General features: G+C 41.1%; 1 protein-coding gene across 1 annotated transcript in view; it reads left to right on the top strand.

Annotated features, from left to right (window-relative positions):
- Positions 1–24,109, top strand: part of LOC115025667 (cadherin-12-like) — an 89,375-nt gene that overhangs the window by 48,710 nt on the left and 16,556 nt on the right. The window contains exons 3-7 of the mRNA XM_029458092.1: positions 3,054–3,348; positions 6,756–6,875; positions 8,435–8,602; positions 11,077–11,264; positions 22,239–22,492. Coding sequence (XP_029313952.1) covers positions 3,054–3,348; positions 6,756–6,875; positions 8,435–8,602; positions 11,077–11,264; positions 22,239–22,492 — 1,025 coding nt within the window. The remainder of the gene's footprint in view (positions 1–3,053; positions 3,349–6,755; positions 6,876–8,434; positions 8,603–11,076; positions 11,265–22,238; positions 22,493–24,109) is intronic.

The following is a 24,109-nucleotide window of genomic DNA, read 5'->3' as shown; positions in this document are numbered from 1 at the left end:
TGGACACAAGTGGAACAACTAGAGTCATTGTATAGGATACAAGCTGGGGAGGCTGTCATTTGAAAATATAAATTATTATTCATCAATGTTCAATGTAAAAACAATAAGCAGAACGCTTTACCTGTCTAAACCTATCTATCGCAGTAAGGATAAATAGAGAGTTTATTGTTTAATCTACTTTATTTTCTTGTCAGGTTATAATTTTTCACATTGTTTATATGGCCCATACATAATCTACATTTCAAATGTTGTGCTCATTGCATAAAATGTTATGGGACCTAGTTGTCACCCAACAAGGGTCATGTACTAAAAATAATTCTCACACATTTGAATACCAATGAATAATGCACCGTGGGAGTGAATATCATAATGCAATGCTATGCTTGTGTGAACTGGGCAATTTGCACAGAATCACCATTTACTCCCAGTGTGTTTCCGCTAGTGTTTGCACGTCTTGGGTTGTTTTAAACCATAACCTATAGAGAGTTTATATCTGCATCTCAAATGTCCTCTGCTCTCCATGGCTGCAATTACCATGGAGTTTGACTGGAACATTGTCTATGTGCAAATGATAGATTAATATTCACCTGTTGGGTAAAAAAAGTGAATTAATCTAGAAAAGTGTCAAAGTGAAGATGGCATGGTCTATCTGCACTTTTGAAAGTTCAACAGTTCATAATGTGGACACTATAAAACCAACTCCAACCCATGTTGACACATCACATGCTGCACACTAGGTAGTGAAGTTAACACTGTTTGGGCCAATTCAGTGCATTATGGGTAGAAACTAAACTCATTGTGCAGATAGACCTTTGTGGTTCCGAAATTGTTGGTCCCAAGGGTCTATCTGACATTTCCCCCCCAAAGATTTAACCTCAACTGTATTTTATGCAATTTAGCTTCATTTTAAGCTCTAAAGATGTTTACACAAGTTCCATGTGGCAGGAAACTTAAAAGTGAAAATGATATTTGCTAATAAATCTGAATGTTTAAGACTTTTTATTAAACTACTAATGATCTTAACTTGAACTACTAATGATCTTAACTTGAACTACTGATGATCTTAACTTGTACTACTAATGATCTTAACTTGAACTACTGATGATCTTAACTTGAACTACTGATGATCTTAACTTGAACTACTGATGATCTTAACTTGAACTACTGATGATCTTAACTTGAACTACTGATGATCTTAACTTGAACTACTAATGATCTTAACTTGAACTACTAATGATCTTAACTTGAACTACTAATGATCTTAACTTGAACTACTAATGATCTTAACTTAAACTACTAATGATCTTAACTTGAACTACTAATGATCTTAACATGAACTACTAATGATCTTAACTTGAACTACTGATGATCTTAACTTGAACTACTAATGATCTTAACTTGAACTACTAATGATCTTAATTTGAACTACTAATGATCTTAACATGAACTACTAATGATCTTAAGTTGAACTACTAATGATCTTAACTTGAACTACTAATGATCTTAACTTAAACTACTAATGATCTTAACATGAACTACTGATGATCTTAACTTGAACTACTGATGATCTTAAGTTGAACTACTGATGATCTTAACTTGAACTACTAATGATCTTAACTTGAACTACTAATGATCTTAACTTGAACTACTAATGATCTTAACTTGAACTACTAATGATCTTAACTTGAACTACTAATGATCTTAACTTGTACTACTAATGATCTTAACTTAAACTACTAATGATCTTAACATGAACTACTGATGATCTTAACTTGAACTACTAATGATCTTAACTTGAACTATCTACTAGATTACATATAAAACAGTCGGCAGCAAAACGTTTAGAATAAGTTCTTCCTGTGCTTAAAATGATCACGTGATTCATTTCCCGCCCTGCTATTGGTTGTCAGCAGAGAGACCTTTGTGATACTAACATGATGCTTGAACATGTGGAGATAGACCTTTGTAGATCTCACTGACTCAGCAAATATCTACAAGATCTGCATAAATGAGTGATGCAGATAGACCCTGTTCACTTTAAAGATGTTTGAGACACAGACCTCACATCTGTCAGATCGACCTTGTTCACCCTCAGTTGACGACATAACAACAGTTTGACAACGCATCCAAAAGCAACTGTGTCCATTGTGTTTTAGCAGGAAGTCAGTTTCCCAAAGTCAATCATAAAGTGTAGAATTACAATTATCTCATGGGAAAATGAAAACATGTTACCCGGCGCCACACGGTTTACACTGTATGCTCCGGCTTCACTGCTTTACATATCTGTACATGTCTGGATTAAGACGGTGTTGGTGGAAATGTCATGTCATTGATAAGAAGAAGAAAAAATCCATGTTCATATATGATGACGATCACATTGCATTAGAGCCCTTAAATATTTAAAAGGCTTTGAATTGTACGACTGATCTCCCCGGGGGAGGTAAACATAACTATGTCAATAGTCTTTTTGCCACCAGCCCAGAATGTGTTTGTCTTGTACAAAGCAAAGAGCGCTGCCGTGGCCCTGGATCTATATTAACAGAGATTTATTTTGGCTGGAGTAGTGGTATTTTACAACTGAGAGCACTGAGAGTCATCTGGTCTCAGACCTCCACTGCCAGGTGAAGGTATTAAAACGTGTTCTTGTGGAGTATTTACCTCTTGTTTTCACATCCTGATCGATGCCACATTGCATAAAACTCCCATATCAAATAAGACTCGATTTTTGAGTCATGTTTGAAAAGAAATCTGTCCAGGATGTTGAAGAGTTATCACTGCAGCGTAATTGCACAGAGAAAATACATTATTTATAAGAGATTTAGCCTCATTAATCTGTGAAACGCTCTGAAAGTACGATCATTTTATTTTTCTCATGACTTGGTGTTTTGCATATCTTTGCAGAGACATGAATTTGCTCTTTGATGCGCAGTCAGTTTCCTTGACTCTCTTTGTGAAATAGTGTTCTTTGACAGCTCTTCCCCAGTGCTTTCAATGAATCATTATCTGTGCCAATGTTTGCACTCAACCTGTCTTTATCCTCTTTTGTCTTGCAGCTGCACACTGACCTCGATGGTGGGGACAATGGCGTGAAGTACACTCTCTCGGGAGACGGGGCTGGCTCCATTTTCACAATTGACCAAACAACGGGGGATATCCACGCCTTAAGGAGTCTTGATAGGGAGGAGAAGCCTTACTACACCCTACGCGCTCAGGCTGTTGACATCGACACCAATAGGCCTCTAGAGCCTGAATCCGAATTTGTAATTAAGGTTCAAGATATCAACGACAATGAGCCAAAATTCCTGGAGGGACCATACACGGCCAGTGTCCCTGAGATGTCACCAGTAGGTCAGTGACCTTCTGCAGCGACTTGTTCTGTCCATTAAAGATAGAGAAGCCAGTATTTGCTTAATTGATTAGAACGTCTTGCTCTGAAAGTTTTGTTTTCTCCTCTTGAACTCCAGAATACGAAAGTTTCCAGTGCATCACAGGTATAACCAGGGGGCAAAGCTGCTCCCCTCAGATTCTGACATTTCAGAGAACCAGTTATTCTTGGTGTGCCCTGAGTATATTGCACAGCTTTGTCTTTACACATTTCCCCCCAAGGAGAACAGATCAAGGTAATTCGCTTGGAGGATGGTTCCTCCTTGTCTGAATGGCAATGACTCATTCAAAACCCCCAAATCAGCAGTCTCTGGAGGATGGGTAGAAAGGAAAAACAACATAGTTTAGCTCCAGTGAGTCTAAATCATAATCTGCTCTGCAACTGTAGAATCATAGAAGCTTTCAAGCTTTTTTAAAATTACGTAGATTAAGAGATTATTTTAAAGAAAACACCCACAAACGGATTCACGTAGATAATCAATTAACTATCTCATTAACGTTGTTATCATTTTCAAAATGTGACCTTCCTGTAGTTCTAAGAAACATACTTTATTCTTCAGTGTTAGTATTGTATTTGATGCTGGGCCGTCTACACTTTAAAGGAGCACTCCAGTGATGACGTGTGTCGCGTCCATTAAGTTGTATTTGTGAGAGACACATTTAAAAAGAATCAAAGCAGCATCCTGACTGTTAGTCCCTAATATGAGCCGCGCCTCAGAAACTCCTACATTTACCATAATGCAACAGCATTAGATGCTCGCTGCCTCATAAACATCCACATCTTTAAAAACTCCATGCGTCAAGTTTGCAACACAAGCTTTCTTTTATAAATTTCATCCAAGATGAAATACCCCTTTAACATTTGGTGTACTGCCCCTTTAACTGATATGAGATGAATCAGTTAACCCCCCTAATTGTTGAATAATGGAAACCATATATTGATAATTAATCCTTTTAGCCAAATTGAAATAATTTGAAGAATAATTGTGTGTAATATATTTGTTAAATAATGAATGAATACAAAAAGAAATAAAATATAAAATATAGAATATTGCAAAAACCCTTCAGTGCTTTTGTGTGCTGGAACTGGAAATTCTGGAAATAGAAAATCACAAGTAGCAACAACTAAGTATGCATAGTGACACCATGATGACACACATCTGATCTGAGAATGCATGTGTGAGTTTAAACCTGCCACCCAACACTTTGTGTGAAGTAAATATTTACCGCCTGTGCAAAAAAGAATCATCAAACAAACTAAAGTCTTTATTGATATTTATACCAGCAGGACTTGTGTGATCAATGTGCTCATTAACGGTGACATCCCTCTTGTTGTCTCCATCCCCCTTTGGATGTTTTTATGTGAGCAGGGCAAAAACTAAAAGTGAGAGATGCTGACCATAAATATGCAGTAATGGTTGGTAATGAAGACTAATCAATGGCCAGACATTATGAGTTCACTCATGGCAATAATTCAGAGACTCCCTTCGAGTTATAAGCAATTAGCTTTTCCCTGACTCGTTAAGAAAGAGACAGATTTAAAAAAGTATTTCAGTGAGTCGCCTGAAAAGATGTAATTACCAGCAAATGTCTTTGGCTCCATGAAGTTGTTGATTTCACTTCGTCTCCAAACATTTCAAATATACATATGTTATTTATTTAAAGATAATTTTAAAGAAGACAAATGAAGATAGACAGGAAAGTGGAAGATAATATACATTATGCTGTAGGAATTGGTTTCCTCTCCATTGTATTGTAATATCACAGTAATTTGTATATTATTGTGACATAAAGAATATTTAATTAAGTCGGATAGATAATCTATATTTTGCAAAACGTCACATTCTCCTCCCGTGTAAATCAACAATAACCTTTGACGCATTTCTTCCACCTAGTTCTTACTCACACACCAGATTCTCTATAATCGTAGGAATATCATTTATTTGCCTTGTTTGTCGTCTTACACACAGAGTTATGGCTGTTGCCTTCGTCACCTGGAAATGCGTCGGTGTCTGCTACGCTTAAGGGCTTTTAAACTTTCATTACATCTGAGCTCATGGAGCTGTGGATTTCCTTTCCCTTGCTGAACTGAAAATGTGTTAATGCATTATCTAATCTATTGTACATTTGTGTTGGAACTGGATGCGGTCCTTCTCTGGTAATCAGGCATGTGTGGCTTTGTTAGTAAGGACAGAGACACTAATCTCTCTCACCTAATGTTTTAATGCCATTGTTACCATCTGCTGAGACTGCAAAGCCTGTTTAATATACAACAACCAGGAGCTTACCAGAATGTGAAATCACCATGTAAATGTCTTCCCTCTGGTCAGCGTCTCCTGTTCATATTCCACAAATCATGCAGTTGAACATTTTTAACACCGCATATTTTTAAGGTAGCCAGATGTGAGTCTGTGATTGATACATGGAAACATGTGCACTGAGCCGTCCATGTCAACCTGTCTGCAAGTAGTCTTTCAAAACAATCTGCCCATCTGCCCAACAAACATCAGGTTTGTGTCTTAGTCAGGCTGACGAGGCGGTTTTAATTTTCCTCAAACTGGAAACTTTGGCTTGAATCTCCTGAATTTGAACACATGGTAAATAAGGAGTGTGTGCGATGCCAGCTAGTTAAGGAGGATGAGCCGAGCCTCCAACAAGTAATTATTCAGTCCCTCTGACTGCAGGAGTTTGGAGGCCTGCCATCCTAATACTGTTCTTGCCATGGCCCTTTGTTTACTTAATGGTCGCGTAAGAGCTTTTTTTCCCCTTGCTTTATTTTATTTTTTTAAATAATGCACACTCACAAATGTGCAACTCAAAAACAAGTGGCAATCTCCGGTGCTGACATTTATTTGTTTTATTTAAAAAGGGATCATGTACAGTTTAAAAAAACAGAAATTCACCATTTGATACACTACCAGAAAATTGCTAAAACTGCAGTTCCTCTAATGGCCACTTGAGGCTGTCTCTAAAACCGAGTCAATTCCCATAGACCCCCATGTTAAAATGCCCAACTTTACTGCAGAATAAACATGTTTTGGTCTCTATTGCTAATTCCCCCCTTCATGACTACTGCAAGAAGGGTCAAATATTATATAAATCATTTAAATTATATTAAGGCTTAAAGTTATGCATATTTTATGCACAAATGAGCTTCACAACAGCTATGGCTGGGTGACCCAACCCATCATTCCTCCTCCACACTCTCTCAGTGACTTGGACTGTTCAGTATTATGTGTAGCTTCTTCAGTTGAGATTCATCATGCACTCCGGTGAGACTGTTCAGTAAACTGATGGACTTCAAAGACTTTGAATTGCAGTCTCACGAGGAAACCGATGAAGTCAATACGTTGTCCCGCTGTTCTCCGCAGGGACGTACGTGACGCAGGTGACAGCCACAGATGCAGACGACCCCACGTATGGAAACAGTGCTAGAGTGGTGTACAGCATCATCCATGGCCAGCCATACTTCTCTGTTGACCCTAAAACAGGTAAAGCACTTTCATAAACATCTTCACATTTTTACTTTAAATATGCCAGTCAACAATAACTACCTGTTTTATGTTCACCTGGCATCTGCAGCGAGGCAGTCGGACAGTCTGGTCCAGAATGATACGTATGATTGAGAGAGTGTGTGCAATATACTGTAACGACAGTGTAAGCATACATCAGAAGAATAAAACTGGTCCCAGGATTGACCCCCAGGCCTCTCCACAAATCAGTGGGCCATAAAAGGACTCATGCTCTATTATAGATGGTGAATTATTTATTTGACAGGTACGACATAAAGGGTCAAATGTATCTGAATTTAAAGCAAGAAGAATTAATATCAATCATTTACAGGGTTTCTGCGGGTCCTTAAAAAGTCCTTAAAAGTCATGTTACCCCGGCAACTTGTTAAGATTCTGATTTTGCATTCAGCTACATTCAACCTTCTGATATTGTATTGTTTAACGATGGCAATGCATTCGTGTAATTCAAGTTATAGTTACAGTTCAAGTTATAGTGGGACGTATTTGCATTCATAGGCATAGGTTTCAAAAAGTCTTAAATCTAACATGTTGAATTCTGCAGAAACTGATTTAATGTTATCAAAAAGCATTAAAATATAACGTAAACATGCAGGAGATTTGGTGCAGAAACAGCTCGATAAGAACGTGTCAGTGCAGTAGATCTAAATATGGTAGTTGCTCGCTGGCTGGGTGGTTCAATGTCATCACCTTTTGCGGCTGCTGTTGGTTTACCATCTGGGGCAGTTCAAAGCACACGGAAATAGGTTCATACATATCACACAGGCAGATACGGTGGAATCTGTTGCTGATTATGCCGCTCATCCCACAGCTTCACAGAGCGCATACTGTGACTGTATTTCAAACTGACGCTGGAAAAAAATCAAACTGTTAAAGTAAATGTTTGCCCTGCTGGGCCTGCATGTATCTCCAATCGCACATCAACATCGGGAACAAACACTGCGAGGGAAAAGGTGAGCAACAGAGGGGGGTGTCAAAAACAGAAGTAAATCTCCATGCGCGTCGCAGAATTATCGATCTCACAGACTCCTAAAATAGATGCATTTATATTTACACATGTAAGGAGTCTGCGGATCAAATGCTACATCCTCACCATATTAAATGCAAGAAGAAGAGGGGGACCCAGCTACAGTATGCTACCTCCTGCCTTTTAGCGGCCAACCTCCAACAGACCTCGCCATCAATCTGTAGTACAAACGCTCTCTGATCTCAGGGCCTCTGATCCTCAAGTGAATCATTATATGGCTTCACCAGAGTTCCCTATTGAATGTCAAGTGTGTCCAGTTTGTGAAATGACCTCTATTTCAGCATCGGTGCGAGCAGCTTCTTCCTGGGGAGTGAGCTCCTTCGGTGAGAACGCAGTATATCGTGCATTTTGAGGTTAATTGTATAATTAGCGTCAAACATATTTCAGGGGATTTTCTGTTTAGCACCTTTTGTCCTTTCCATCCTACTGTGTCCATCGCTCGCTCTCTCATCCTTTATTGTCTGTGCATCCTATTTATCTTGCTGTACACCAGGTGTTATAAAGACAGCCTTGCCCAATATGGACAGAGAGGTGAAGGAACAGTACCAGGTATTAATCCAGGCCAAGGACATGGGGGGCCAGCTGGGGGGGCTGGCCGGGACCACCACCATCAACATCACCCTCAGCGATGTCAACGATAATCCACCCAGGTTCTCTAAAAGTGAGTACCTCTTGTACATAATTGAAATGAAAAGGGAAATAATGGCCGCCTAACAACACCAAGTATTATTTTTGTAAAACATTAATAATGCAGATGACCTCACAGTATGCAGGTTCACACATTTTAGGATAACAAAATAAACACTGTGCAATTACCACAGGGCGGGGGGGTGTTCATCATGTCTACTCTTGTAATTGTTTTTCATTATTCGTCATTATGCGCTGTCGTAAGCAAAGTCCTGTTTATCTAGCATGATTGCATCGGAGTAGGATTGCTGCTCTTCCGCTCGTGGGGCATCCTTCTATATTTAGATCAGGGTTTGAGCACGAGGCGGCTGCACCAGGGATTGAGTCAGTGTATTTAAACACTGTATTCCATCCGGTATTTTGTACAAGCAGCTAAACCAGATTAATTTGATTGTACCGTTCACCAGGTCATGTAAAAAAGCCAAGCAGGAAAAAAAAAAACCTCATTACAGTAAACATGTTGATCTGTGAAAGCTTCTCTACTTATACTAAGCACAAGTATTAAATTGTGTGAATTCTATTCCAAAATCAGCCAGCGTAGGAGAGGAAAGCACAAACCCTGTTCTGCATTGATGCAGTCTCTTCAGGTATTTTGACGCGACACCGAGTGGTCTCCTGTGAATGTAAATACATGCAGTCGGACGGTCAAGCTCCTTTGGCTGCGAGGAAAAGATGACATTTCCATAATGCTGTCACAGCACAGAGGTGTGGGCCAAGTATGGCGGCTCCTCTACCCTGTCCCAAATCCTCTCTTTGGTGTCTTCTCTCTTCCACCTATAGAAGGCTTGCAGGTAAAAAGTGTGGCGGCCATATTGGAAGACCTCATCAGATGATTCCGTTTCCTTATAATACTGCTGCATGGATGCATCCCACATCTGTCTTTTCCAGAAATCCCTTTTTTCCCGTTAGTTAATATAGATTAAATATTTGTAAACCCTCAATCCCCTGAATGAACCTTTCTGATGGGACCAGATGTGGTTGCAATAGCAATGCCTGCAATGGTCGTGACTAATAGGGGTGTATTAACTGCATGCTAAATTATCCTAGAAGCTTGTGAACGCACTGACAGGGCCATTCAACAGCTGTTTGTTGACTTCTCTTAACCTGCTACTCACCCTGTTTTGGCACTGGCACTATGTCCTGTCCTTCAAAGGACATTAACCTTAACATGCTTTTAAAATGAGCGCATGTCCTTGAAAGTACTTGATTATTTATTGAGATTTTAGCATCTAAACTCATCCATATGCCATGGCTCCCCTTTCAAAATCCGAGGATCAACACTGAGGAAAAGCTGAGATTCATAATCAAATTGAGGAATAACAAATGAGAGGGAGCGCAATGACATCAGCAGCAGTACCAGCATCTCAGGGGGGGAGCTAAACCTCAAGTATAGCATTGATTTTAAAGAACATTTAACATTATTCAATAACCAAAGCAAAGACGGGCGTTTTTGGTTTATTTAGGTCCTCCACCAAGAGAAATAAATATCCTCTCCACCCTTGAAGTGCCTCGTGTCTGACACTTGTAGACATTTATGTTCAACTTCATTCATCAGCAAGTTTGATGCTATTGTGTGTCAAGTAGCAGAGAGACTCTAACATGCCTTTCTCTCCTGCACATCGTCTTCCACCTTATGTCGTATAAGGGCCAAATAAATGACATTCCATGAAGCGAATACTGTTTTTCGAGGAGCGTTCTCTGGCTGATTCTTTGCTGCGGCAGTGAAATATGTCAGGAATTAGTTTAATCAAATGCAGGACTGTGTTAAATGAGTGGCTCCAGCGCTACACTGATTATAAGGACTGGTGTTATTTGGGTACAATGAAAAGTAAGAAGAGTAACTTTTGACACAGCACCCGTTTCAGAATTGTCACATTGACTTCCTGACATTTCTTGACCCGTCAGGATTCTAAACGCTCAGTCCTCAGAATAATATTGACACTATTATATTGTTACTGTATTGCCCGTGGCACTTCCACGACGCCGTCAGGTGTTCGCACGAGATGTGTGACGCAGCAGTAAAGTTTTCATGTCTCTGGTAGAAGCAGATTGTATTGTTCAAGCAGCATCTCACAGAAAAAGATGAGTTTACCACCTATTGTCGGGTGTAAGTGATAATCAATCAATCCACACATTGTTTGCTTGTAGATTTCTTTCCAAGTCCTCAGCAGTGAGTCCTGCTGTTGGGAGCATCAGAGCCTTGAGGCTCTTGTGTTTGTGGATCATAGGCTTAAGCCTGCCAATGACAAGGAGCTGTGCAGCCTTGATGTCCAGGCACGTCAACATTGAATAATGTCACGCTCATAGCTACAGGGCTGACTCTGGACATATCGGCTGCTTGCCTTTGGGTGGAAGAGACACATGAAGGAGGATGTGAAGAGCTCAGTGTCTTCCAGCCGATGTTAAGTGATGATAATGCATCCAGTCTAATGTTTGTTTGTTTGACAGGTTTCTTTCATCTACGAGTTCCTGAGTCTTCTGCAGTGGGATCTGCTGTGGGGAGAATTAAAGCCCATGACTTGGACACTGGGAGAAATGCCGAAGTAGAGTACACCATAGTGCCAGGTGACGGAGGCGCCATGTTCGACATCACCACCAATGAACACAACCAAGAGGGGATCATCATTCTCAAAAGGGTAGGGAGTCTACTATGTACCATGAATGATCATATAAAGAATAATAGTCAGTGTCATTAGCAGCACAATAAGGATGCATGTGGAATCAGCGCTGTGTAAAGTGCACATTACTACATGAATCAAGACAGCAGGTACACTTTGCATTCATTGGGAAGCAGGTGCAGTTAGGAATAACAAGCCTGTCTCGTATATATGTGTGTTACAAAGGCTTAAAGGTAAATGACAAAATAAAAGCCGAAGCCAGAATTTACACACCAGAGCGGCGGCGATGAGGTAGCCACACACAGGATTCACGTGCACTCGCATGCACTCACATGCACGCGGGGCTGACCCAGCTACCACACTAAAGCACACGCAAGCTCGGATTACAACACAGTGTGACATAATTATCTGCTCAGGACGACATTACTCCACGAGATCTTTACATAGAAAATAGTTGTTTTCTGCATTAATGCTCTGAATGCCATATATAGAACCTTTAAACATAAAACACATTTATATTCAATCGTACTGCAAAATATATGTATTTATACATATGCAAAAATGTACTCTGAGGGGTTTATGCAACATCTTACATCACATCTTGACAGCAAACAATCTGACAATATGAGTGAAATGATATTCAAAAAGTACTTCAGTAAGAAATACAGTCGCAGAGTTGTCAGTCAAGACAAAGCAACACGTCTATTGTTGCGGGTATTAGTTGTGTACTACATTTGAACCTCAGTATTTCTGTCGAAATCCCGTCCAACCTTCCTCCCTGCATGTAACAGGCGACGGGAGAGGTGGGATGTAACACAAGAACTATGTGTTATATTTACACCTAGAAGCTGCACGGTGCTACTTTTTCAAAGGCTGCGACTGTTTTAAATGATATTATATTTTACATTTACACATATTAAAGTAACTAGATGAGAAGAAGTGTGCGATGGAAGCTGACTGTGTTACGTAATGCTGCAGCAGCAGGACAGGGCGGGTGTGAGGGCTGCACCTGTGATGTTGCTCTCTAACTGTGTGTCTCCTTGCTGCCTGTGCCTTAAAGCACAGCTCAGAGCAATGTAATAGCTTCTCTGAGTGCCTGTGCTATATAAAGCATTAACTCAGCATGGCACGGCTCATTTACTATGCCATATGTTGTTGTTTTTTGCTAAATGTATTAATACATCCAGTGCATAGTGACCCACAGCAAGAGGTCTTGCCCTTTGGTTGCACTTTCTAAAGTATCTCATATAAAACCCACTTTTACCACATATAGCATTTGTCGGCCGTGATATCCCCGCACACACAACACATACAAAAGAAATGTATTACTTCTAGAATAAACCCTTTGAGATTTATCATCTCATTTTCAAGGGGGACCCACAGCTGCCAGAGGTGAAAGAAAAAGGACATTACAGCCACAGACTAAAATGGAGCCACTGCGATGAGTACCATTCTACTAAATAGCTTGGCTATACTAAGATTTATTATGCAATCAATTATTAACTTTAGCCTATATATTCATAAAAAAACCTCCATTCCAATATCTCGTTCATTCATACTTAACATAATATCATGACCTTATGTCCTGAGGATCTTAGGTCTGAATGAACAATTTATGGAAATTTCATTTCATTTCAAATATACCAAAGAGCAGTTTTCTCTAAATAATACCATTAATAACCGTAGCCATGTGAAACGTGTATAATAGGACTAAATGTAAAGCCTGTCAGAGAATCCCTTCATTAATCTTAATGTCATACTTTAATGTATGCATGTTGTTTATGCAACAGTCTACCGTCATGTGTGCACATGCTCCGCTCTCCTTAGTATACGTTGTTAAAGATCTATCCTGTCATTCTTCTACCTACTGGCTGTGAGATATGATTTGAACCCACTCAGCTCGCTGATAATATGCATCTATGAGCAGAGAATGAAAGAGTCACAGTGTTGTCTCATTAACGTTCCAGGAGAGACCGCACACCTACTTTTAAGATTATGATAAACGTGCGACATAAAGAGCATTATTAAGATGATTTGCATTAAGGAAAGCATCATTAGAATGACTGCTTGCTCACACTGGCCGTATTAAGAGTGGAAGTGCTCTGGGAAGAGGAGTCAGGGCTCCCAGATGTTGCTTTGCCTCTAATCTGTCTGCTATGCATCGAGCACCGGCCATGTTGGAATGTATAAGTACATTTAAGTACAATTTTAAGGTACTTTATACTTCTACTCCACGACATGGAGGCAATATTGTACTTTTTCAACCACATTTACCTAAAACTAATACATGATGAAACATTAAAGTTATATATAATGCATCATTAAATATAAATCAGTAATATGAAATATAATAATCTGAAAAATTAGTACTATGCTAATACTTTTGCACATTCAATTTTGACGTATTTTTACAATGTAGTACTTCTACTTAATACATCTGAATATTTCTTCCCCCGCCGTTTGAATAGTTTACAGAGTGAGTACCAGAGCTGCTCGCGCTTCTGCCCGCACGTTGTGAAAACACAGCTGGCACATGTTTGTTTCTGAATGTGTCACGTAGCAGTGTAGAAGCATCATAATATGAATGTGTTGACGTTAGTAGGTCTCGCCCACACACTGAACTACACAGGTGCACGTATACGCCACATTCCTCGTGTGTTCTCACACATGAAGGAAAACATGCTGGAATATAATCTTTCCACCTGCTGTTTTGGTGCATGCAGAGCCAGATGCACACGATGCCTCGCTCGCTGATTCCTTCATACCTGGTACTGCGTCCCCCTTTGGCAGGATGCAGCCGACCCCTGCGGTGAATTTAAATGCCCTTTGTTGTCAGCGCTTTGAGGTTCAGTAGAAAAAAAATGACTGCGGAGCAACGGCGAGTTTGCATAATGCAACAGCCACAATATATCTCTGCTATACACTAAAGGAAAGTGTTAACGTCAGAGAGGGAAGATCGTTGGAAGCAACGCTCGGATGAGATGGATTTATTTTCTGGAATTACTTTTCTTCTTATTCTCCCAAAAGGCCGTTTGAGTTTTATGTCAACATTTCCAAAATACATAAAACACTTCCATCGAATACTTAAGAAAGAAAAAGTCACAACTTCTGCTTTACCATCACATCAACGTTATTTAGCTTAATTAGTTTAATCTTATTCTGTCATGACATCATCAACACACAAGCTCAAAGTGTGTTGTATGTTAGAACCTTACAGTCCTGACGGGACGGGTTGTAATGCGTTTCATAAACCTTTAAGTTGTGCTGATGTTTCTGCTTTTAGAACTTGTTTCATTCCGGAAAGACTGCTTATATTTCGTGTGATTGCAAGAAGCCAATTCCATCTGTTTCAGTGCCTTTCAGGGTATTTCTGATGTAAGTGTCTAACATGGGGGGGGGGAATGTGTTTTTCTGTATCAGTCTCAGACTCTGATATTCTTTAACTGCTTCAGTTTTAGCTCATGCCCCAGCAAACAAGTGTGATCCTTTGATCCCAAAACATATGCAGCCAAGAGAGTAATTGATTCCCACTGTGTGTACATACGTGTGCTTTATCTTCACATTGGCACGGCTATAGATCGTTTTAAAGTGACCTTCTTATTGACAGTAATGGTATGAGTAATTATGATGTAAATGAAGACTATTTGTTTACATGTACACCCTCCATGGATGGGGGTGCATCTTCTCTCCTATTGTTCTACTTGCAGTGTTTGATAAGCTGCCACATCACAACGAGGCAGTGTGATGTATCCCCTACAGCTGTAAGCTACTGCACAAAGGCATTGTTGATGGGGGACATTCTGAGCCCCTTTAACTGACCAAGCCCCCAACACACCCCCCCCCCCCCCCCCCACAGTGTAATTCACTAAACAACACATGCATCTACCCATGTGGGATTGTGCTAGGACATGGACACAGAGAGACAGAGAGAAAGGATAAGCTGTGCCTGATGAAGGTGTGGGGAGTAGGTAGCTGCAGATGAAGCCTTTATGAGTTGCTCACTGTGTTCCCAGAATGCTGACCCGCCCACAGACTTGTCTTATTTGAGATTGGTGGAATATCCCCAGAGACAGGTGTGCAAATGTGTGCAGACTCTCTACCCCTCTCCCTTTCTCTCGGTCCCTTTCTTTCCCTTTTCACTTCCCTCCCTTGCAGCGGCGTCAACAAATCACAGCAGGACAGAGACGAAAGCCACATTGTACACAGAGCAGAGTTTGGCAGACCCCAAATTAGAGACTTAGGAAGGTTGGTTATGATAAGAGGATCAGGCTGAGTAATGGGTTCAAAGGATGATCATCTGTTTCCCAGTCTGACGATACAGGGAGGAGAGGAAAGAAGAGGCACAGAGGCGTAGAGGGGGTTTGCACATCCCATCTGCAAAACATAGGATTATGGGAGACAATAGGTAAATCCACCGATGAATTCCCAGGGACACGTTCAAACAAATGTGTGCACACAGAGCGACATGCTATACATGGAAAAGCAGGACACATTCAAACACTGCTTCACATACAGTACGGAGAGAAAAAGCTCCCCCACACACGTCGGCAGGATAACCTTGGGCTGTGTTGTTAAAGTTATTTTTAATCAGATTAAATGCTGTTTGTCCCTTTGCAAGTTTATTTATCTCCTCCTGGGAGAAGAAAACATGGCAGTTATGCGTAATTGAAATGTGCTGTTCTAGGCCTCGAGGATGGGGATTGTTTAGCATGTGTGGCATCGTACTTTCTGGCTCATATTCAGGGAATCCACTTTTTAACAGGACTATCTCCTCACTGAACAACCTGAATGTGAATGCCCCCAGCGGCCACAGTGCATTGAGTAAACTGCATTTGCTGCAGACCTTTTGGCACTGAGTGTCAGAGGGGTTAGAAAACATCAAGTGCTGCATGAACACTTCAACCACCTCGTGTAATCTAAAAAATCATATAAAATAACTATAATATTTGTAAATGAGAGACCGAGGAGGGAGAGATTTGTGCCACAGGAAAGAGACACTTTGAAAAGAGGGACAAAGACAATTGCAAATAAGTAAAAAATAAGTAAATATTACTAGCCCACTGATTCCAGACCAGCTTAATGCTTCGGGGTCCTCTCCAAGTATGCAATCGTTCCACTGCAAACTGATTTGTTTCAAGATGTTGCTCTAATTAAGGAAAGTGGCAACGATTCCTCCAGCTTGCACGAGGTGACATTTTTCCAACTTCCAGAGAGCAGCACCTTCAAGTGATTGATGTTACAGTGTTGCATGGCGGAGGTTGTCCCCGACAGCGTGAAAAACTGATAAACATTTGCATACAAAACATGCCACTAATTGCCTGGATTGCCTTAGCGCTAACGTGGCCCAATTTAGACTTCCCTAAAGTCATAACGATTGGCAGTATTGAGGCGAGAAGCCCTTTTCATCCTTGCTGCCATCAATTAAAGACTTAATTTCACTAAAGTCAGACAGTGACTGCAGTCTAATTTCTCTATCAGAAATGTCATTACTGGGCTGTTTGAACGGTTAATCATTTCAGAGAATGAAAGCTGGTACTGCCTTTCAGTCCGGATGAGACACTACCAGCCAGGAAGCAAAAGTAATGGTCAAATGACAAAAGAAATGAACAAACTGAGAACTTGACTGAAGGCCAGAAACCAGAGAGGAACGCTGGTTGAATACTAAAGAAGACGAAGGGATTCGGTCGGATACAGTTTACAGCTTACACAAGGACACATCCATGCATTGTGAAATGACAAGGCGTCCTTACATCGTGAAAGTGTCTTAAACATGTAATCTCTAAATTGCCACGGGGTGATTGAAGGCAATGCTTTATAGCTTAAAAGTGATAGCATTGAGAGCTCATCCAGCGGCATGATACCAACTAAGCCTTGCTCACAGATAGGAGTTGAAACCAATCTATTGATTATGGTGCAGAATGTTCCAGTGGGAGGTGGAGTGAGTTATTTTCGGCTCTGGTGTGAAAGAAGTCAAAAGAAGGAGAAAAGAAGGAAACAGTACGTGAGAACAGCAGGAGATCGAGGTGCCCCACACTGATGCATAACACCTCACCAAGCAACCGAGCAGGGAGCAATGTGTGTGTGTGTGCTTGTCTTTGTGTCGGTGGTTATGCATGTGCTGTGTGTGAGTGAATGAGTACGAAGAGAGAAAAAGAGGAGAGAGAGTTACAAATAGTTGAGTGAGGTGGTGCTAGTCGATGAAGTGCCTTCTCTCTGGTGGCCCGGGGAGGCGTGGGTGTAATAGATTAAAGTAGTGTCTCGGGGCTCATCCCATGGCTAACCCTGTCCTATTAAGAGTGGCAGTGTGAGTCTTTCACAGTCACTCCACTCCACTGCAGTGTGGACAGGGCTGCTGGCAAGGCTCTCAGATGGCACTCCACTGTTGTGAGCACTGGGGGGATGGAGAGGCTTCGAGGCAGCCAAGGACACAAACCGATGTGACTGATGGCAGCACAATAAAGTGAGCATCTCCTCTCCACAGTGCTAAGACCCCCCGGTATTAAGAGGGACATCAAATCGCTCTCTGGGGCATGTAAGCTTTTCTCTGCTCATGATAAGCTCATTGTGCTCTGTGGTCAGTTGACTGCTCATGGCACAATGGTGGCTATAGGACTGTAGCATTCTTCTGCATGGCAGAATCTTGCAGAACTGTCAGTCAATGACCTTATAAAGTCACTCAGAGACGTGAAGACTCAAACCACTCAATCTTAATTACTGATGTCTAAATCTCAGTGGAGTTTTTACCTTGAAGCGGCTTCGTTTCGCTTACTGGACCTTGTTTTTGCAACCCAAAAGGCACATTTAGCTTTTAAACGGTGGGTGCTGTCATATGGGATCAGGAGGTCTCAGCCTCATGACAATTAAGCATTCAGACATGGCCTAATGTTGCTGTTTGGTGCACACAGCTGCAAAATGTGTGATATTATAGGCATGTTTGGCTTAGCTTTGATGTACTCTCTGAGGATAAATCACGTGAGTGGGTGTTAATGATGCATAAGTGGTATTGTACATATATAATACTGTAGTAAATTAATTTAAGGATCCTCTGCATGTCACAGATTAAACAACATTTACATTTTTCACAATATGTATTCACCAGCCTCTTTAGGTAATACCTGTGTTCAGCACAAACCTGTGCTGTGATGACACTTCTTCAAGGGGAAAGGCACCCATGGGTGTTGGCAGAAGACTGCCCTCTCTATTATTGGGTGTGCGTAGCTGAGGTGAAGAGTATTGATCTGCTGTTGTAATACTGAACTGACACACAAAGAAATGGAGCACCTATTCAATATGCATATCTGCATATCATCCTGCTTCTCCCACCCTCAAAATAACCAGCAAGCTGCAACTAACACTTTGCAGTGCGCAAGGAGCGAGCTGTGGGGGAGGCACCTGAAACACGAGTATCAAGTCAGAAACAGATTTCAGTTTATGGCTTTCCTCTTGTCATAGCTCAGTGCAGATTGTCAACTAGCACATCCATTGTTCAGTTTCCCCACATTTGAATCCAAGGACTTTTTGAAGCACAATACTGTACCTGTGAGACTGTGATGCCTTGATTAGTCCCCTGTTCTAAATTTACAAATTCCCTTGGAACATAACAGGTTCAATTGGCAAGGAAAAAAAGTTCCTTCATTCAATATCACTGCCAGTGCAATGAAGGTGCACATTTACATATCAAAGGGCGCAGCTCCATGTCTGGAATTTCAAATGTGTTCTGTTGTGATGTTGAAGAGCAGCAGCACTGACATGAGAGGAACTCAGTCTGTCCTCCTTACAAATTCCTCCGTTGATACACTTCCTTGTTGTGTCCACAGTAACCCATGAAAGGTGCATAACAACTGAAGCTGTAATGACACTTCAAACGTGTAAATGAACATGCATAGGTGCGTGCAACCTGTCTAAGGATAATATATGTGTGGATATGGGTAACTCTTACTCATACAGCGTTAGTTCTGAGCACATAAGTAGGTCATCTTGCAGGAAGGGAGAAAAACTCAAAATGATACATGCAGTCGGAGAATGAATGGCCATTTTTCTTTCCTGGGAAATTTCCCCTATGGCCTCCAGATCTGATTTGATTCTCCCCAAGTCAAGCGTTGAAACATTAGCACGTCTTCTCATTAACTCAGAGTTTCTCATTACCCCCTCCTGGCCCCATTTTATTCCTATTTAACAACAGATATCCCAGACACTTGGACCATTGTGAGTCCCAGGCACAGTATTAAGGCAGTGAAGCTCTCAACGTTAATGTTTTACACCCAAACCAGAAGATGTAAATGAATGTGTGAGATGTGTTTGACAGTTAATCATATGGCTGTCTATGCATTGTTCCATCAGTGTCAGCAAGCCTTGTCCATCTGTGAGAAATTAGCTGCAACGTGCTCCTCCATTATCATCTCTTTTCTCTGCTGCTACCTAATGAATACAGAGCATACAGGCAAAACCTTTCAATTCTGATGACCCTGTGAAGTATATATATATATATATATATATATATATATATATATATATGTCAAACTAAGTAAGAAAGGTTTTATCATGAGTTACATTTTGTGATCAATGATCGTACAATATCATCTGACATAGATGTGACAGACTTTCCAGGTCATGTAACGCACTCTCAGGTGGCGACAGCTGAGGCATCAACTCTTTACCAAACAGATACAATCATGAAGTTTGAGTTTGTTGATGATGTTAGCTTATTAGCTGGCTAATCAAGACATCTGGTCAACAAAACGACAGATACATCTGTAGTCAGAGTGAGGGGGATTTGCTGAGTAGTGACAGCCAGGCACACAGAGCTGCTGGGGAACAGGGCGTGTTTAGTGCCGAACTATTGGGCTGTAGCAAAAGCTCTTTCTTTACTGCAGAATATTTAATATGCATATGAATTATGACCTCATACGTGACAAACACGACGACTTTCTCGCTAGACTTAGCGATTTTTCCCACAACGTCAGTGACACGCTGCTCAGAGTAAACTCAGCGGCCCCCAGGACAAGCCCCATGTTTATGTTATGTTTGCTTGTTTTAGTTTTATGGCAGCTTCAATATATCAAACCAGCCATAACTGAGCTTTGACAAAGTATAGTTGTGTTCACGCTTTATGATGCTGAATTAGCCTGCCTGCTACTTAGAGGTACAGCATGTACGTGTGTGAGTCTGAGGTTGTGCGATTACACGTAAAGCAGACGGTTATAGAGTGTGAGGGTTCGGGCCTGGATCTGAACCGTGGTGATGCAGCTTGTTGAGATGGAGAGCCTCTCCTCGTCCCCAGTGAGAGTCTGGCTAATGAAGCCTGGTGTACACCTCCTGCTGTCCACCTCCCCAGCATCGCCTCCTCCTCCTCGTTCTCCACCTGTGCGTGTGTTTCAGCTGAGCTATGCATGGCTGTCTGCATGTGGTGTTTCAGGCACAATCAGATGTAGCCTACAGTGCAAGAGAGCCTCTTATTAGGCTGTTATATATGTGTCTCTTATTCAGGATACTTTCATACTGGTTTTGAATCACATACATTCCAAATATGTAAATGTTTTAATTACATTACTGATGCTTTTGTAAAACTCACTAAAAAGCCCATTGAGTTCTTCTTGATGCTGATTTCCAACAGTTGTCAGCACCCAGCAGGGAGATCAGTAACATGAAACAATGACTCCTGTGCGTTTTAAGCTACTTTGTTGGCGGGAAGTCTTTTAGTTTGATTGCAGCTATCAGCATTTGAATGACACCCGCAATGAATTCCATTTTTATATGTGTCTGAAGCGTTAGGGAGCCTGGTGTCCTCGCCGTGTTGTCACTTCTTGAACGAGATTGAAAGGGACAGAGTGTATTTCCTGTTGAAGGATCTTATAGCTGTGCCTAGCCAGTTGCATCTGGTGCACTGTAATCAAACCAATCATGGTGGTTGATGGTCAATGATTGCTTTCAGATTGGCCTTCACATAGCTCTTTTTTTATTCTTTTTACGGACACCTGCTGTAGCAGCAAGACAGTGAAACCATGGCGATGGAGGAGCGACAGAGGGCTCGAGAAGCATCTGCTATCACCGTGAAATCACGACTGCACAGCCTTGGATCATTCTCGTGGTTAGACTCTAATTAGAACGCTAATTCATGTGCATTTAATTTGGACAGATGACGGGTCATATTTCTCTTGCATCGATAAAAGCTTTTTTCCCTACACCCTCCAGTGCACCTCCCCACTCACACCGCTTGTGTCTCTGCATAAGGACATTTCGCTGTGCCATTACCAGCTGCTTTCACTTGGGCTTCTGGGCCATGTTGTTCCAAACGACACCGAGTCCTGAGGCAGGAAGATAGCGCTGCTGCCATAGCGGTTACATGTTAGTCAATTTGAAATACACCGAAAGGAATGTGTTTCACGTGACTCCGGGCCAGCAGAGCGTGACCAACAGCAAGCTCGCCAAGTATGGTCGGTCACACGTGAGAGGGCAGGAGACGGGCAGAAGCACGAACACGGGTGTCACTGCTGTCGGATGTTTACACCTCAGTGGCAGACATGCCGAGGATGCATATTCCACCCCGCGCCTTTGACTAATTGACCCTGAGCTGATATGTCAGAAGCTTGAGGAGGTAGAACCGATGAACCTCTAAGCTGTTGTTGGGAGAACTCCTGTAAAGGGGCACAGTTCTGCTGAACCAAGAAAGTGCAGCTTGACTAGCTCACAGAGAGGGCGAGACATTAACGTGGTCAGGACCTACAGTCTCAGAGCACTGTACCACGAGTGTGTCATCACCTTTAGTTCTGCTCGTCACAGGACAATGTTATTCCAATGTGTGTTCAGAAACATAAACATTGGACATCATCCAAATGCTGAAATAGATTCGATAAGAGGAGTGAGACAAATACAACAAACTTTGTGCCTGAAGTGCTCTCAGCTCGTACAGAGACAGTAAATTACAGCACACACTATTACGGTTTCTAAATACACCGCCGCTGTTAACTGGACTCTTTTCTGATTTTCTCGTAGCCCCTGGACTACGAGAGCAAGAAGGCGTACACCTTTAAGGTGGACGCCTCCAATGCTCATCTGGATCCACGATTTCAAAGCTTTGGGGCATTCAAAGACACGGCAACAGTGAAGATTAACGTTTTGGATGTGGACGAGCCCCCGGTGTTCAATAAGCCCTCCTATATGATGGATGTGTATGAGGACACACCCGCGGGCACCATCATCGGAGCGGTGACGGCACAGGATTTAGATGCCAGCAGCAGTCCAGTCAGGTAAAGTTAAAGTCTTCTGTGTACATACACTTTACACGCAAGTTCTCTCTTGTACTTTGATGTTACAAACGCTATCAAATCATATCAAATGAATAATATGCAGTTCTGTCTTTAGGTTGAAAATAAATGTTTTTATGGTAAAACTTTGCTGTCGATAGGGTTCAAGAGTAAAGTGAATAAAGAGTGCCCGTGTGAGCGTTATGTGGTCTTAGTGAGGGAAAGTGGGGCCTGGATCCGACTGCACATCTTCATCTTGAGAGGCTTTACTATTGAATCAGATATCCCTCGTTACTCCCGTGAGGATAAGAGAGCTAAAGGAAGAAGGACTGTGATACTGCAGCCAGTGATTGAAGGTTTTAGAACTCTAATCCATTCATCAATGTTCCCCGTCTCCATTCATTAATGTCATCATGGCTTTAATCTTCACAGCACCGTCAGCTTTACTCATCAGACCACTAATCAATCTATGTAGAACATTTGACAATGTCATGCAAAACCTACTTGCTTCGTCTTTTGGCAGTTGGTGACGTTATTTAACGGAGACAATGTCATAACTTTATTAGTGTTGGTATTTACATATCTGAACGTGATATCCGCGCTCATGAAATGATAGTGATATCTGAATTTCTTTGATTTTTTCTCTTTAGTTTGATGAAAACTGATCAAACTTTGCTCATATTGTCTCTAAAATGTAAATGTTTAGTATTCATTTGCTACAATATAATACATAAATTAGCTTATGCTAACAGAGGAAAGGGAATTATTCTGTCACCTTAACCAGCCGTGTCCTTTTTTAAATTATTGCGTCATACCTGTTGGATGCACAGTTTCCAGTTTTCCTTTCTTTTGACCGTTTTAAGGAATATGCTGTAGGTTATCCCCCTGGGCTGACAATCACTAAGGCTTAAAATATTCAAGAAGCAGCTATGTTCCTTGGAAATTATATAATTGGTTGTTATTTTTGAAAAGTTTTTTTGTCCAACTATTTCCATGCTGTTCTTTGAAGTTACTGTAAAATGAGATCTTTAAGTGGTGAGTTATTCTGTAGATGGGGGATAATTAACATAACTTAATTAATGGTAATTATATATATTCTATACTTGTCTTTATTTGTGTGTAGGTGTGGAGCTACACAACACTTTACATCCTGTGTGGATGTAAAGTGTTGTGTTTGTGTCAGGGTCGTAATTAAAATGAACCATATTGCAACGGCCTCTGTGCTTTTTCTTTTTAATCCACATCCTGAATTAGCTGCTGCAGTAAAGTTAAAGTTTGCACACAGCACATTGGAAACAATAAATACAATCTAAATTAAACATGACAGATAATAATATATGCAGTAGTGCAGCCTCACACAAGCAGAATATTAATGCAAACTCAAACTTTTAATTAATACAGTACAATTTCTGATTGTTTTTAATAAAACTCACATATTCATCCACGTTCAACACAATTCATCACCTAACAAAGTATTCCCAGGCTCCTAAATCATTGTAGCAGACAGAGCGCTGCACAGTTTTATAGATCGGCTTCAATCAAATCCTGATTTACACTCAACGCAATACCTTTTCTTTGCACTCGCCACCGCACATATACACAACACGCTAACATAGCACC

This window comes from Cottoperca gobio, chromosome 20, assembly GCF_900634415.1.
Source record: "Cottoperca gobio chromosome 20, fCotGob3.1, whole genome shotgun sequence".
Lineage (NCBI taxonomy): Eukaryota > Metazoa > Chordata > Actinopteri > Perciformes > Bovichtidae > Cottoperca > Cottoperca gobio.
Note: the sequence above shows the minus strand (reverse complement) of the source record. Positions and strands in the feature narration are given on the sequence as shown.